Source organism: Phocoena sinus, chromosome X (assembly GCF_008692025.1).
Source record: "Phocoena sinus isolate mPhoSin1 chromosome X, mPhoSin1.pri, whole genome shotgun sequence".
NCBI lineage: Eukaryota > Metazoa > Chordata > Mammalia > Artiodactyla > Phocoenidae > Phocoena > Phocoena sinus.
In genome coordinates this window covers 87,778,894-87,791,434 of record NC_045784.1, presented here as the reverse complement: position 1 = coordinate 87,791,434, position 12,541 = coordinate 87,778,894, and the positions used below count along the sequence as shown (strand labels likewise).

Here is a 12,541-nt window from a genome sequence, read left to right as displayed (position 1 = left end):
AGGGTCCCTTGAGATTCCATATGAATTTTTTAAAATTTATTTTTGGCTGTGTTGGGTCTTTGTTGCTGCACTCGGGCTTTCTCTAGTTGCAGCAAGCAGGGGCTACTCTTTGTTGTGGTGTGCTGGCTTCTCATTGCGGTGGCTTCTCTTGTTGTGGAGCATGGGCTCTAGGCGTGCGGGCTTCAGTAGTTGTGGCACGTGGGCTCAGTAATTGTGGCTCGCAGGCTCAAGAGCACAGGCTCAGTAGTTTGGCGCATGGGCTTAGCTGCTCTGCGGCATGTGGGATCTTCCTGGACCAGGGATCGAACCCGTGTTCCCTGCATCGGCAGGCAGACTCTTAACCACCGTGCCACCAGGGAAGTCCTCATATGAATTTTAAAATAGATTTTCCTGTACCTGAGTAAAACATCGTTGGGATTTTGATAGGGGTTGCACTGAATCCTGTAAATTGTTTTGACTAGTATTGACATCTTAACAATACTGTCTTCAATTCCACAAACATAAGATGTCTTCCCGTTTATTTGTGTTTTGCATTTTTGAGTGTAAAAGTGCTTTTCACCCTTGCTTAAATTTATACTGAAATATTTTATTCTTTTTGATGCTATCGTAAAAAAATTATTCCCTTAATTTCCTTTTCAGATTGTTCCCAGTTGTTGTATAGAAACACAACCAATTTTTATGCATTGATTTATCTGCAACTTTGCTGAATTCATTTCTTAGTTCTAACAGTTTTATTGAGGACTCTTTAGGGTTTTCAACCTATAGGATCATGTCATCTGTGAACAGAGATATTTACTTCTTCCTTTCCAATACAGTATGGATTTTTTTCTCACCTAATTGCTTGGGCTATGCCTTCCAGTACTATATTGAGTAGAAGTGATGAAGGTGACCTCCTTCTCTCATTTCTGATCTCAAAGGAAAAGCTTTCAATTTTTCACCACTAAGTGTGGTGTTAGTTGTGGGCTTTTCATAGAAAGCATTTATTATGTTGAGGTAGTTTCCTTCTATTCTTAGTTTGCTGAGTGTTTTTATCATGAAAGAGTGTTGAATTTTGTCAAATGTTTTTCCTGCAACAATTGAGATAATCATGTATTTTGTCCTTCCTTCTCTTAATATGGTTTATTACATTAATATATTTTAATATGTTGAACAATACTTACATCCAGGAATAAAGCCCACTTGGTCGTGGTGTATAATCCTTATAATGCACTGCTGAATTACATTTGCTAGTACTTTGGAATTAATATTCATATGGGATATTAGTCTGTAGTTTTCATTTCTTGTAGTGTCTTTGTCTGGATTTAGTATTAAGATGCAGCTGGCTTGACAGAATGAGTTATGAAGTGTTCCAAATTTTTGGGAAGCATTTGAAAAAGACTGGTGTTAGTTCTTCTTTAAATATTTGGTATAATTTACGAGTGACACCATCCTGTCTTGGGCTTTTCTTTGTTGAGAACTTTTTGATTATTGATTCAATCTCCTTACTCATTACTGTTCTGCTCACATTTTATATTTCTTCAGTATTCAGTCCTGGTAGGTTGTGTGTTTCTAGGAATTTGTCTATTTCATCCAGGTTATCCAATTTGTTGACATACAATTGTTCATAGTCCTCTCTTTTAATCTTTTTTATATCTGTAAAACTAGTAGTAATGTCCCCTCTGTAAGTTAATTTTAGGTACATAGATATTCTTTTTTTCCCTACTCAACCTAGCTAAAGATTTTTCAATTTTGTTGATCTTTTTGAAGAACTAACTCTTGGTTTCATTTTTTTTCTCTATAGCTTTTCTATTATCTATTCTATTTGTCTCTGCTCTAATCTTTATTATTTCATTCCTTTTAATAGCTTTAGGTTTAATTTGCTGTTCTTTTTCTACTTCCTTGATATGTAAAGTCAGCTTTTCGTGTGAGATCTTTTTTCTTTTTTAATGTAAGTGTTTGTAGCTATAAGTTTCCCTCTAAACTCTGCTTTCACTGCCTCCCATAAATTTTGGTATGATGTGTCATTTTCATTTGTCTCAGATATTTTCTAAGTTCTCTTGTGATTTCTTCTTTGACCCATTGGTCAAAGTTTAATAAACTTTTATTGAGTTCCTTTGGAACCCAAGATCTCTGGGCAGTCCATCTTCATCTTTCTATCTTCCAGTGTTTTCCTATGCTTTTTGTTGTGATATGTCTTTGGTTTTTCAGTTGTAAGATGAAAGGTGTGGAAGGGATGGTGTGGCTCTACCTTATCCAGAACTGGAAGTCTGCAGGTCAGATTTTTGCTGTTTAATAAAGTTGAATCCAGCTCAGGTCTGGCTATAGTCCTACAGCTTCTCAGATGTATGGCAAGACACTTGTACTCTCTTAGCCTGTGTCCTTATTTATTGTTGTAGAGAGAGGTCTTAGGATTTCTAACACTCTGTCTCTATCCATCTCTGAGAATCAAAATGTCTTTTGACGAGAAAGGATACATTTTGATGAGGTCCAATATATTGATTTGTTTTCTGTTAGAGTTTGTATTTTTGAATTCTAATTTCAAAATTTTTACAAACTCAAAGTCCCTAAGAGTTTCTCCTATTTTTTTTCTAGAAATTTTATGTTTTACCTTACATTTAGGTCTTTGACACAGTTTGACTCAACTTTTTATACGATGTGAGATAAAGTTATTCTAATTATGATGATGATGATGGTGATCATGATCATGATCACTAATAAAGGTTCAATTGGAACTAGTTGTTCCAACACCAATTATCAAAAAGAGTGTCTATTCCACCATCAAATTGCCTTGGAATCTTTGTGAAAAGCATATACGTGTGAATCTATTTCTTGACTATTCTGTTCCATTGATCAATTTGTCTATATTTATGCTGATACCACACTGTTTTGATTATGGCACCATTATTATAACTCTTGCAATAAGGTAGTGAAAGTTTTCCAAAATGTTTCTCTTCTCAAAATTGTTTGGACTATTCTCAGTCCTTTGGATTTTTTAATGTAAATTTCAGAATCAGATTGTCAGTTTCTATAAAAAACTGCTGTGATTTAATTTATGTCATGAATGTTTTATAGCTTTCAGTGTGCAAATCTTACACATCTTTTGTCAAATTTATCCCTAAATAATTCATATTTCTGATGTTACTGTAAATGACATGTTTTAAATTTTATTCTGGCTGTTCATTACTTGCAGAGAGCTGAATATTTTTCCTTAAAATTCATGTTCACCCACCACTTCAGAATTTGACCTTATTTGAAAATAGGGTCTTTGCAGACATGGTTAATTGAGAATTGAGATCAGAGCATACTGAATTAGGATGGGCCACAAGCCAAGGAATGCCTAGGGCCACCAGAGCTTGAAAAGGTAAGGAAGCATTTTTCCCTAGAGCCTTCAGAGAGAACTTAGCATTACTGTCACTTTGATTTGGACTTCTGGTGTACTGAACTGTGAGAGAATAAATTTCTCAGTTTTTAAAGTCACCAAGTTTATGGTTATTTGTTAACAGCAGTCTCAGAAAACTAAAAATACAACTAAATTTGTATACTGATCTTTTATCCTGCAACCTTTCTAAACTCACTTATTAGCTCTAGCAGTTTTTGTATATTACATAGGATTTTCTACATGGACTATCATGTTTTCTATGAATAAAGATTTTTCTATTTTTTTCCTTTGTAATCTGTATGACTTTTATTTCTCTTTCTTATCTTATTGTACTGGCTAAAACTTCTAATACAGTGTTGAATCTAATTTGTGAAAGTGTCCATTTTTGCCTTGTTTCTTATCTTAGGGGGAAAACATTTAGCCTTTAGGCACACATCAATATGTAGGTTTTTCATAGATGTATCAGGTTGAGGAAGGTCTCTTCTATACCTGGTTGCTGAGTATTTTAATAAGAGATTTTAAAATTTTAGCAAATGTTTTTTTCATTCTCCCTTGAGATGATCATATGTTTTTTTCTCTTTTATGTCAATATGGTGAATTATGATTTTCAAATATTAACCTTGCCTTGAATCCTTGGGATAAACCTTACTTGATGATGGTGTACTGTAATTTTTATATATAATTGAATTAGATTTTACTAAAGTTTTGTTAAGAATTTTTGCATATATGTCCATGAAGGAGATTGGTTTGTAGTTATCTTTCCTTGTAATATAATTGTCTGGTTAGTTATCTGGGTAATTCTACCCTCGTAGGATGAGTTGGGAAGTATTCCATCCTCTTTAGTTTTCTAAGGATTTGGCATATAATTGGTGTTATGTCATCCTTAAATGTTTGGTAGAATTACCAGTAAAGCCATCTCGACCTATAGTTTTCTTCAGAGGAAGTGTTTTAAATGAAATTTCCATTTACTTAACAACTATAGGCCTTTCTTCTATTCTAATATAAATGTTTATACTATAAAATTTCCTGAGTGCTACTTTTGCCACATCCCACAGATTATTATATGTTGTTTTCATTTTCACTCAGTTCAAAATATAATTTCCCTTTTGATTTCTTCTTTGAGTTATTTAGATCTGTATTATTTCATGTTAATTTAAATATTTGGGGATTTTTCAGAGATCTTTCTCTCATTAGCTCCTCGTTTAACTCTATTGTGCTCAAAATAGCATACATTTTATGATTTGAATCCTGTTAACATTATTGAGGCTTATTTTATGGTCCTGAATATGGACAATCTTGGTAAATATTCCACGTGCATGTGAAACAAATGTACATTCTATTGTTGTTGGTGGCAAGTTCTACAATTGTCAACTAGGTGAATTGGTTCATAGTGTTGTACTTGCTGATTTTCTGTCTACTTATTCTATCAATATTTTAGAGAAGGTGACTGTAATTGTGGATTTGTCTGTTTATCCTTGTAGTTCTATCAATTTTGGCTTCATGTATTTTGAAGCACTGTGATATATGAATGTTTATGATTGTTTTGTCCTCTTGACAAACTCACCACTTAAAATGATGTAATGACATTCTATGACCATAATTTTCCTGGTATTATTCTTTTCTCTGAAATTTATTGTAACTGATATCAATATAGCCACTCAAGCTTTGTTCTGACTGGTGTTAAGATTGTTCATCTTTTTCTATTCTTTTACTTGTAATCAGTTTGTATCTTTAAATTTAAATTAAGGTTCTTATAGGCAGTATATATTTGTGTCTTGCTTTTCTATACAATCTGACAATCTCTGCTTTATAATTGAGGTCTTTAGACCATTTACATTAATGTGATTATTGGTATTGACATGTTTGGGTTTTAATCAAGTATCTTGCTATTTGTTTACATTTGTCTCATCTGTTCTTTGTTCTCTTTTCCCTCCAACATTTTTTTGACTGAGTATTCTTAAGATTCCATTTTATCTCATATGTTGGTAATATACATTTTTAACATTTCAGAACCTACCTTCAAGTGATATTAAGGTATAGAATAAGAACTTTAAAATTGTGTACTTCCATTCCCTATATCCTGACCTTTGTGCTATTATTGACATACATTTTACTCCCACATGTTATAAATTCTACAATACACAGTTGGGGGCAATCCGAAGGCTCATGTTGTTTCCCCTCTCTCAGAGAACTTTTCCCTCGACTGTCTGATGTTCAGCAACTGAAAATTGTTCTTTTATATATTTTGTCCTGATTTTAGTTGTTTTAGTTAGGGAAGTAAATCCAGTCCCTGTTACTCTATTTTCATTTGAAGCATAAATGTGGCTTGATGTCTCACGTGATGGTTAATTTTGAAGGCTTTATTTCACTTCTAACCAAAGTGCATTTCCTATGTATCTCAACTCCCTGGAAGAGTCCAGTGTCTGTGCACTCTTCCTCTGGCTAGAAAATTCAAACTGCATTGCTTTCTTTGGTCACAAGGTGGCCCTTAAGTTTATTTTCTGAATTTCCTTCAATAGATTTGTATTTTTAAAGAAAAAAATTCAGTAATTATTTGTATTCAACTGTTATATTATCTGCATTATTATTTCAATTTTGTTAGAAATACATAAGGATTCAAACATGTATCCTTGTTTATCATTTTCTGAATATCACTAAATCTATACTTACTCAGTTTTTCATTCATCAGATATCTACTAGATCTGTATGAGGTGCTAAAACTCCAATGACCCAATCCATATCTACATCTCAAAACTTTCTTGAACACCGTTTTTCTTTGATAACAAAGGGAACACTCTCTAATCTCACTGCCTTCTCTTTGCTAGATTTTTTAGGCATTTGTGGGAAGAATTGGTCTATCCCTTTTGTGGAGAATGGCCACTGTGAGGGAGAAAAGGAGGCTCAACACATAGAAATGATGTCAGCAGGCAAATGCAGCCAGACCTTAGATATAGCTGTTCTCCTCAAAGGAACTTCATGCCCTGCTCCTTTATTGTCTTTTGCTCACTTTCTGCTGGTTGTTTCTTGCCCAAGCATTTTACATGGAGCCTGACCACTCACATACTACTCTCTTAGATGCCCTTTCAGATCCAAACACTCTGTTAAGAGCCAAGGGAAGCTGGTTAGCAGAAAGCATTCTGTCCAGAGACTAGAATCCTAAACTCATCATTCTCTGAGGTTGACAGGGCACCTTGAATCTACCTATATACGAAGAGATGTACATTTTTCTGGGCATATGCATGTCTAACCTATCAAGGTATACCATGGATTCACTCACATATGAGCTTCCAATTTCTTTTCATGAAGGAAATGCTGAATATCCTTAGGCCAAGAAAGCCAGAATGCTTGTTTTCCATAGAAGCTGGTGCAAATATTGGTAATCAAGAGCGGTAAGTCTGGGAGACTTCCCTGGCAGTCCAGTGGTTGAGACTCTGCACTTCCACTGCAGGGGGCGCAGGGTTGATCCCCAGTCAGGAACTAAGATCCCGCATGGCGTGGCTAAAAAATAAAATAAGAAAAAGAGTGAGAAGTTTGGTAGGGCATAAGCTTCTCAGTTCATCAATTTTCCTGTCTTTTCAACTTTAGCCTTTCTCTCTATAAACTTGTCTCACATGAATGTAATACCTTGTGTCTCAAGCACCTGGAGGAAGGAGGGCTTTGAAATTGATTAGGCATCTGATTCATGATGTCTGTGGTTTGCTGTGTTACATGTCATTTTCACCTGCCTAGCCACTTTTCCCTTTGGTTTCCTAAGTGCTATTGTGATGTTATATTCTAGAGCAGGGTTACCAAACTTTTTCTGTTAGGGCCAGATAATAAATATGTAGGCTTTACAGGTGGGCCATACCATTTCTTTCACAACTATTCAATTCTGCCACTGTAGGCCAAAACCAGCCATAGATAATATGTAAATTAATAAACATGTCTGTATTCCAATTAAACTTTATGGACACCAAAATTTGAATTTCATATGATTTCTACATGTCACAAAATATTCTTGATTTTTTCAACCATTAAAAAACATAAAATTTATTCTTAGCTCATTGGCCAAAAAAATAAGCAGTAGGCCAGATTTGGCTCATGGCCTGTGGTTTGCCAACTTCTGTTCTAGAATTCTAAGTTTATTTCCACAAAAGAAATAATATGCATAATATGTATTTCACCTACTTAGCACACTGCAAGGCAACTTTTTTTCCCAAGTTCTACTGGAACACTTAAACCCAGGAGTCCTCCAATCAATCTTCTCATAAAGGTGTCCACATTTGGGTATCCACTGAATTCACTGACATGATCTCCTGGCAACCAACTCAATATAGGATAACTTTTCATATTCATAGGTTTCACGGGGGTGGTGTGAGGAGGCACTGTCTCAAATTTTAAGTGAGCTGTTCCCTCACACATTGTATAGTCTCATGAATTATGGAGGTTTCTTGGGAAAGAACTACACCTAAGAAAGACCCAGACAGGCAAGGTCTTTCCATGAAGCTAAACGGGGAGAGGGGATTTATCCACAGTTTATAAAAGAGTGAAGATTCAATTCATTGGGAATTCCAGAGACACAGTGGGACTTTCTCACCTTAAGGATTCCTGAACATCAACAACCTGTGGAGATGGTGAGAATGGGGCACAACAGAGGAATGGACTTACCTACCCCTTAGCCTATTGGACTTGTTTGTGAGTATAGGGAAGACCTGGCTTTGGGAACTTCCCCAAATAGCTGAAGGTAATATCTAAAGGGTTGGGTCATGCATATGCCACTGGGAATGAGCTTAAAGAAAGCTTACAAACTTATTGCCTCAAGTGCACACAAAAGCCCTGGGAGGTGATTATTATCTTCATCTTGCTGATAAACATAATGATTTTTAAAGAGGTATGTCTCATCATTATTAGGTTTACACTTCTAAATAAGAGACCAAGGTAAGCTAAAACCAGGATTCTGTGACAAGTGCTTAGTAAGTGCTCACATTGCTTTATCAGGTTGTCAAGCTCTTTCATTAAGTAGTGTGTGTTGTTTTGAAAAATGAGAAAATAGAGGGAGTGCCCTGGCAGTCCAGTGGTGAGGACTTGGAGCTCTCACTGCTATGGCCCGGGTTCAATCCCTGGTCTGGGAACTAAGATCCCACAAGCCAGGCGGCGCGGCCAAAGGAAATAAAAAGTACATGGAGGATATAATGTGTGGGTTGCCAGGACCTCAAATATTGAAAATGAGGATGCCCTCTGAGAGTTCTAAATGGATAAATCTGATAGACGATGAACATGGCTTTCCGTCTCTGTGAATAACACAAGAAATTATCTGTGGATGTGATGCTGAAAACGTTGGGAAGATCTAGTACTCCAATCAGCATCATTTGGGAGTTGTCCAATGCAGGTTAAAAAATAAAAAAGGCGAGAAAATAGAGATAAGAAAATAAAAATTATTCATAATTCTACCATAAAGAGATAATTTTACTTTATATATCCTTAGACTGTCTATTCAGATATAAAATATATACGATTTTAAGGGAAAAAAACAGAGAATGCTTTTTTAAACTGCTTTATTAACGTCACAATATATAAAGAACATCTCTCCATGCAATAGGTAAAACTCTCCTGCTGACAGAAACTTACAGATTGGGTCAGAAACAACATTCAGTTAGAAGCTGGTAATAGGAGACCCACAAGAAACAAGTAACACCAAAAGGTTTACAACAAAGGTACGTCACAAACATGTAAGTTTAGGAAGCAGGTGTGTCTCCCTACTAACTTCAGGGAAAACATCAGGATTCAAGGCATAAGGCAAAACTCATCATGATGGTCATGGTGAGGGGGGTCAGTGCTAACTGCCCGCAGACTATGACTCAACTGCTTTTCCCTCAGCTTTTCCATCAGCTGCCTCACCTCCTCCCCAATCCTTTCCATATTCTCTTCTCTCATCCTTGCCTGTGGCTCTTCAAGACTCTGAGTCATGTTCCATCTATACTGCAGGATGGGCTGCCTAACACGGAACCTCCTACGATTTCCTCTAGGTACACAATATTCACCAGCTTCCAAAGGGAGGGCGAAAGGCTCTCCTTTATTAGCATCCTGCCCCTTTTCATCCTTGTTTTCATTCTCCTGGTTGGCATTTTCCATGTAGAGATTTTTTACTGCTTGTTCCTCTTTGGACGCCATTGCTCCTAGGAGACAAAAGAGAGAAGAGACTATTTTCTGGGTGGACTGATCAGCACCGAGGACAGAGGCCCTACTAAGCACCTCTCAAGACTTCCAGCCCCGGATGTAAAGGCTCTTCAAATTTTCGTTTTCCCACCTGAGAGGCTCCTTATGCCCTCTAGGGGGCCCCCAGTCCAAGCTCTCCCCCTCCCTCGCCCAAAACCGACCATTTTCCCTGCCTATCCATGCCCACGTCTCTGCAGGCACCAAAATGGAGGACAGGGTAGGGGGTGGTATTTGGGGGGTCTTAGGGCTATCCACACGTTCCCCCCACAGCCCAACTGTCCCCCGCACAGACCTGGGCCTATCCTCGCGGTCTCCTGCTCCTCCCGATTCTTGCTGCAAGTGCGCCGCCGCGACACTTCGACTCGCAGACCTGCAGAGAGTAAGGGTGGGGGAAGGGGGGCTGCTGCATCCGGACGCTCGGCCCCTTCTCAGCCCCGCATCTCCCACCCCCGGCCACCCCCACCCAGCGTCCGCCGCTCCCATCCTCAGCCGCCTCCGCACCGACCACCATTTTCTACCCCGAGAAGAAAGGGGGCGGGGCGGGGGCGTCGGAAAAGCTCGCTGTTTTGCGAGAAGCAGGCAGCCGCCTCAGGGCCGCGTAGCCCGCCCCCAGAGAAGGCCTACCGTCTTCTGTGGCCAAACGCCAGGCCGCAGGGGGCATGGGGGCTGCGGACTCCGCCCCGGGGCAACCGGATCCCCGGGAAAGGGTCCACAGGCCGTGTCCGCTCCCTCACGCCACCTCTGGGGACCCCCCTCCGGGTTCCTTACCTGCTGCCCCCGCGCCTCCTACTCTTGGGGGCCGACCTCGGCCCGCAGTCCCTCAGGGCCACCGGGAGCAGGGACCGAGAAGGTAGCGAGCAACGGCCGAGTCTAACACTAGAGCAGGGCAAGCGCGAGTTGGCGCGGGCCGGTCACGTGCGCCGGTCACGTGCGCCCTCCGTCACCGCGGGACGCCACGCCTTCGCGCCGCCCCCCTCTGTCCCACGGGGTCGCGCAGAACCGGTGGTGCTCACCTCCCCCTGCCCCTCATGTCACTTGTCCGAACACCGGCTTGGGCCCCGACGCTCTCCTTTCTTTGTGTGTTCCTGGGCCTTTCTCTAACGGCCACGGAAGGGCAGTATCTTCCCGGGGGGCGGGGGGCCGTTGGCCATTACCAGTGCTCTTCTGGAGACTTGCTTTTGCCCTCCTCTGCTCCCAGGACACGCCTCCTTCCACCTGCTGTGCTTTCTGCTACCAATCTCTCCCTTTTCCCTCCACTAAAATGCATAGAAGAAATGTGTCGGGAAAAGACCCCAGGAGAGAGGATTTTTAAAAATTCTTTATACCTCTCTGTTTTGTTCCTTTTATTTTAGACAAAAAAGTCAGTATACTTTTTATAAATTTATTTATTTATTTATTTTTGTGGTACGCGGGCCTCTCACTGTTGTGGCCTCTCCCGTTGCGGAGCACAGGCTCCGGACGCGCAGGCTCCGGACGCGCAGGCTCAGCGGCCATGGCCCACGGGCCCAGCCGCTCCGCGGCATGTGGGATCTTCCCGGTCTGGGGCACGAACCCGTGTCCTCTGCATCAGCAGGCAGACTCCCAACCACTGCGCCACCAGGGAAGCCCAGTATACTTTTTAAAATGGAAGTAAATCGTTTTTATTTGAAAAACAACGTTAAAGTTGGAAAAAATACCAACCACCTGTCTCTTCTGCGAAGTCATTATATAAATATAGACTCTACAGGCAGCTAGCTACGTTTTTAGAATTTGGAAAAGGACAAGGCAGTTGATGGCTCCTCTTGTGAGTGGCCTCTAGATACATGAGGCCCTTCCATGAGGTGAGCCAATAAGTGTGTAGTACAGCAGAGCCTTGTTTGTTTTTCAGAACTAAAACAACAACAGAAACTCCTTCACAAATTTCTGATTCAAAAGGCAATAAGTATGCCTGTTTGCAAATCGCATGATCATGTATTGATAGACTCCTAAGGGATCTACAATAAACCTACTGTAGAAGTAAGAATTTAATTTAGCAGGGTTGTAGTTATGGATAGATATACAAAAACTCAGTTGTGTTCCTGTATGCTAGCAATGAACCATTGGAAATTGAAATTTTGTGTGTGTGTATGAAATGTATGATAGGTTCCAAAAATGTGAAATACTTAGGGATAAATTTAAGAAAACATGTAGAAAACTTATACATTGAAAACTACAAAAGACTGCTGAAAGAAGCTAAAGATCAGAATAAATGTGAAGGTAAACCATGATCCTGGGTCAAGAAATTCAGTACTGTTAAGATACTAATTCTCTCCAAATTGATCTATAAATTCAGTTCAGTCAAAATAAAACTTGCAGCAGGCAACTTCATGTAAACTGATAAACTTAACCCCAAATTTCTATGGAAATGCAAAGTGCCTAGAAAAGACAAAATAATTTTGAAAAGAAAACCACAAATCTGGAAAATTGCATTATCTGAGTTCCAGACTTATGATGTAGTAGTAAAGGTAGTGTAGTAGTGGCATGTACAGACATTGGGCTTATCAAAAAAAAATGTCTGCTTTTTGAAAGATATGGTTAAGAAAATGAAGTGGGAAGCTGGGAGAAAATACTTAGAATATGTGTAACCAACAAAAGGTTTGTATCCAGAAGATATATAAAGAACTCTTAAATTTCAAAATAAGAAGGCAAACAATGCAATTAAAAATGATCAAAAGGAATAATATATGAAAAACATTAAAAAGAAAACTAAAACCCAAAAATGATCAAAATGAACAAAAATTTCACAGAAGTACATTTGCAAATTACCAATGAGCTCATGGAAAGATCCTCAATCTCGTTAATCATCAGGAAAATGTAAAAAACAAGACAAAACAAAACCCAGAATTAAATATCACTGCACACTCATCAGAGTAGCTAATATTTAAAAGTCAGACAACCCTTAGTATTTTTTTAAATAGTAGTCTCTTATCCATGTTTTACGTCACCAATTTTTTTTTAAGTCTTTATTGA

General features: G+C 39.0%; 1 protein-coding gene across 1 annotated transcript; it reads right to left on the bottom strand.

The window, feature by feature from the left end:
• Positions 1-8,875: 8,875 nt before the first annotated feature.
• Positions 8,876-10,475, bottom strand: LOC116748121 (protein BEX1). The gene is made up of 3 exons (XM_032620986.1): positions 10,322-10,475; positions 9,846-9,923; positions 8,876-9,513 (listed from the first exon to the last, which is right to left on the bottom strand). Exon 3 carries the CDS (start codon positions 9,506-9,508, stop codon positions 9,122-9,124), a length of 387 nt encoding a protein of 128 aa, XP_032476877.1. The 5' UTR covers positions 9,509-9,513; positions 9,846-9,923; positions 10,322-10,475; the 3' UTR covers positions 8,876-9,121.
• Between the last annotated feature and the right edge of the window lie 2,066 nt (positions 10,476-12,541).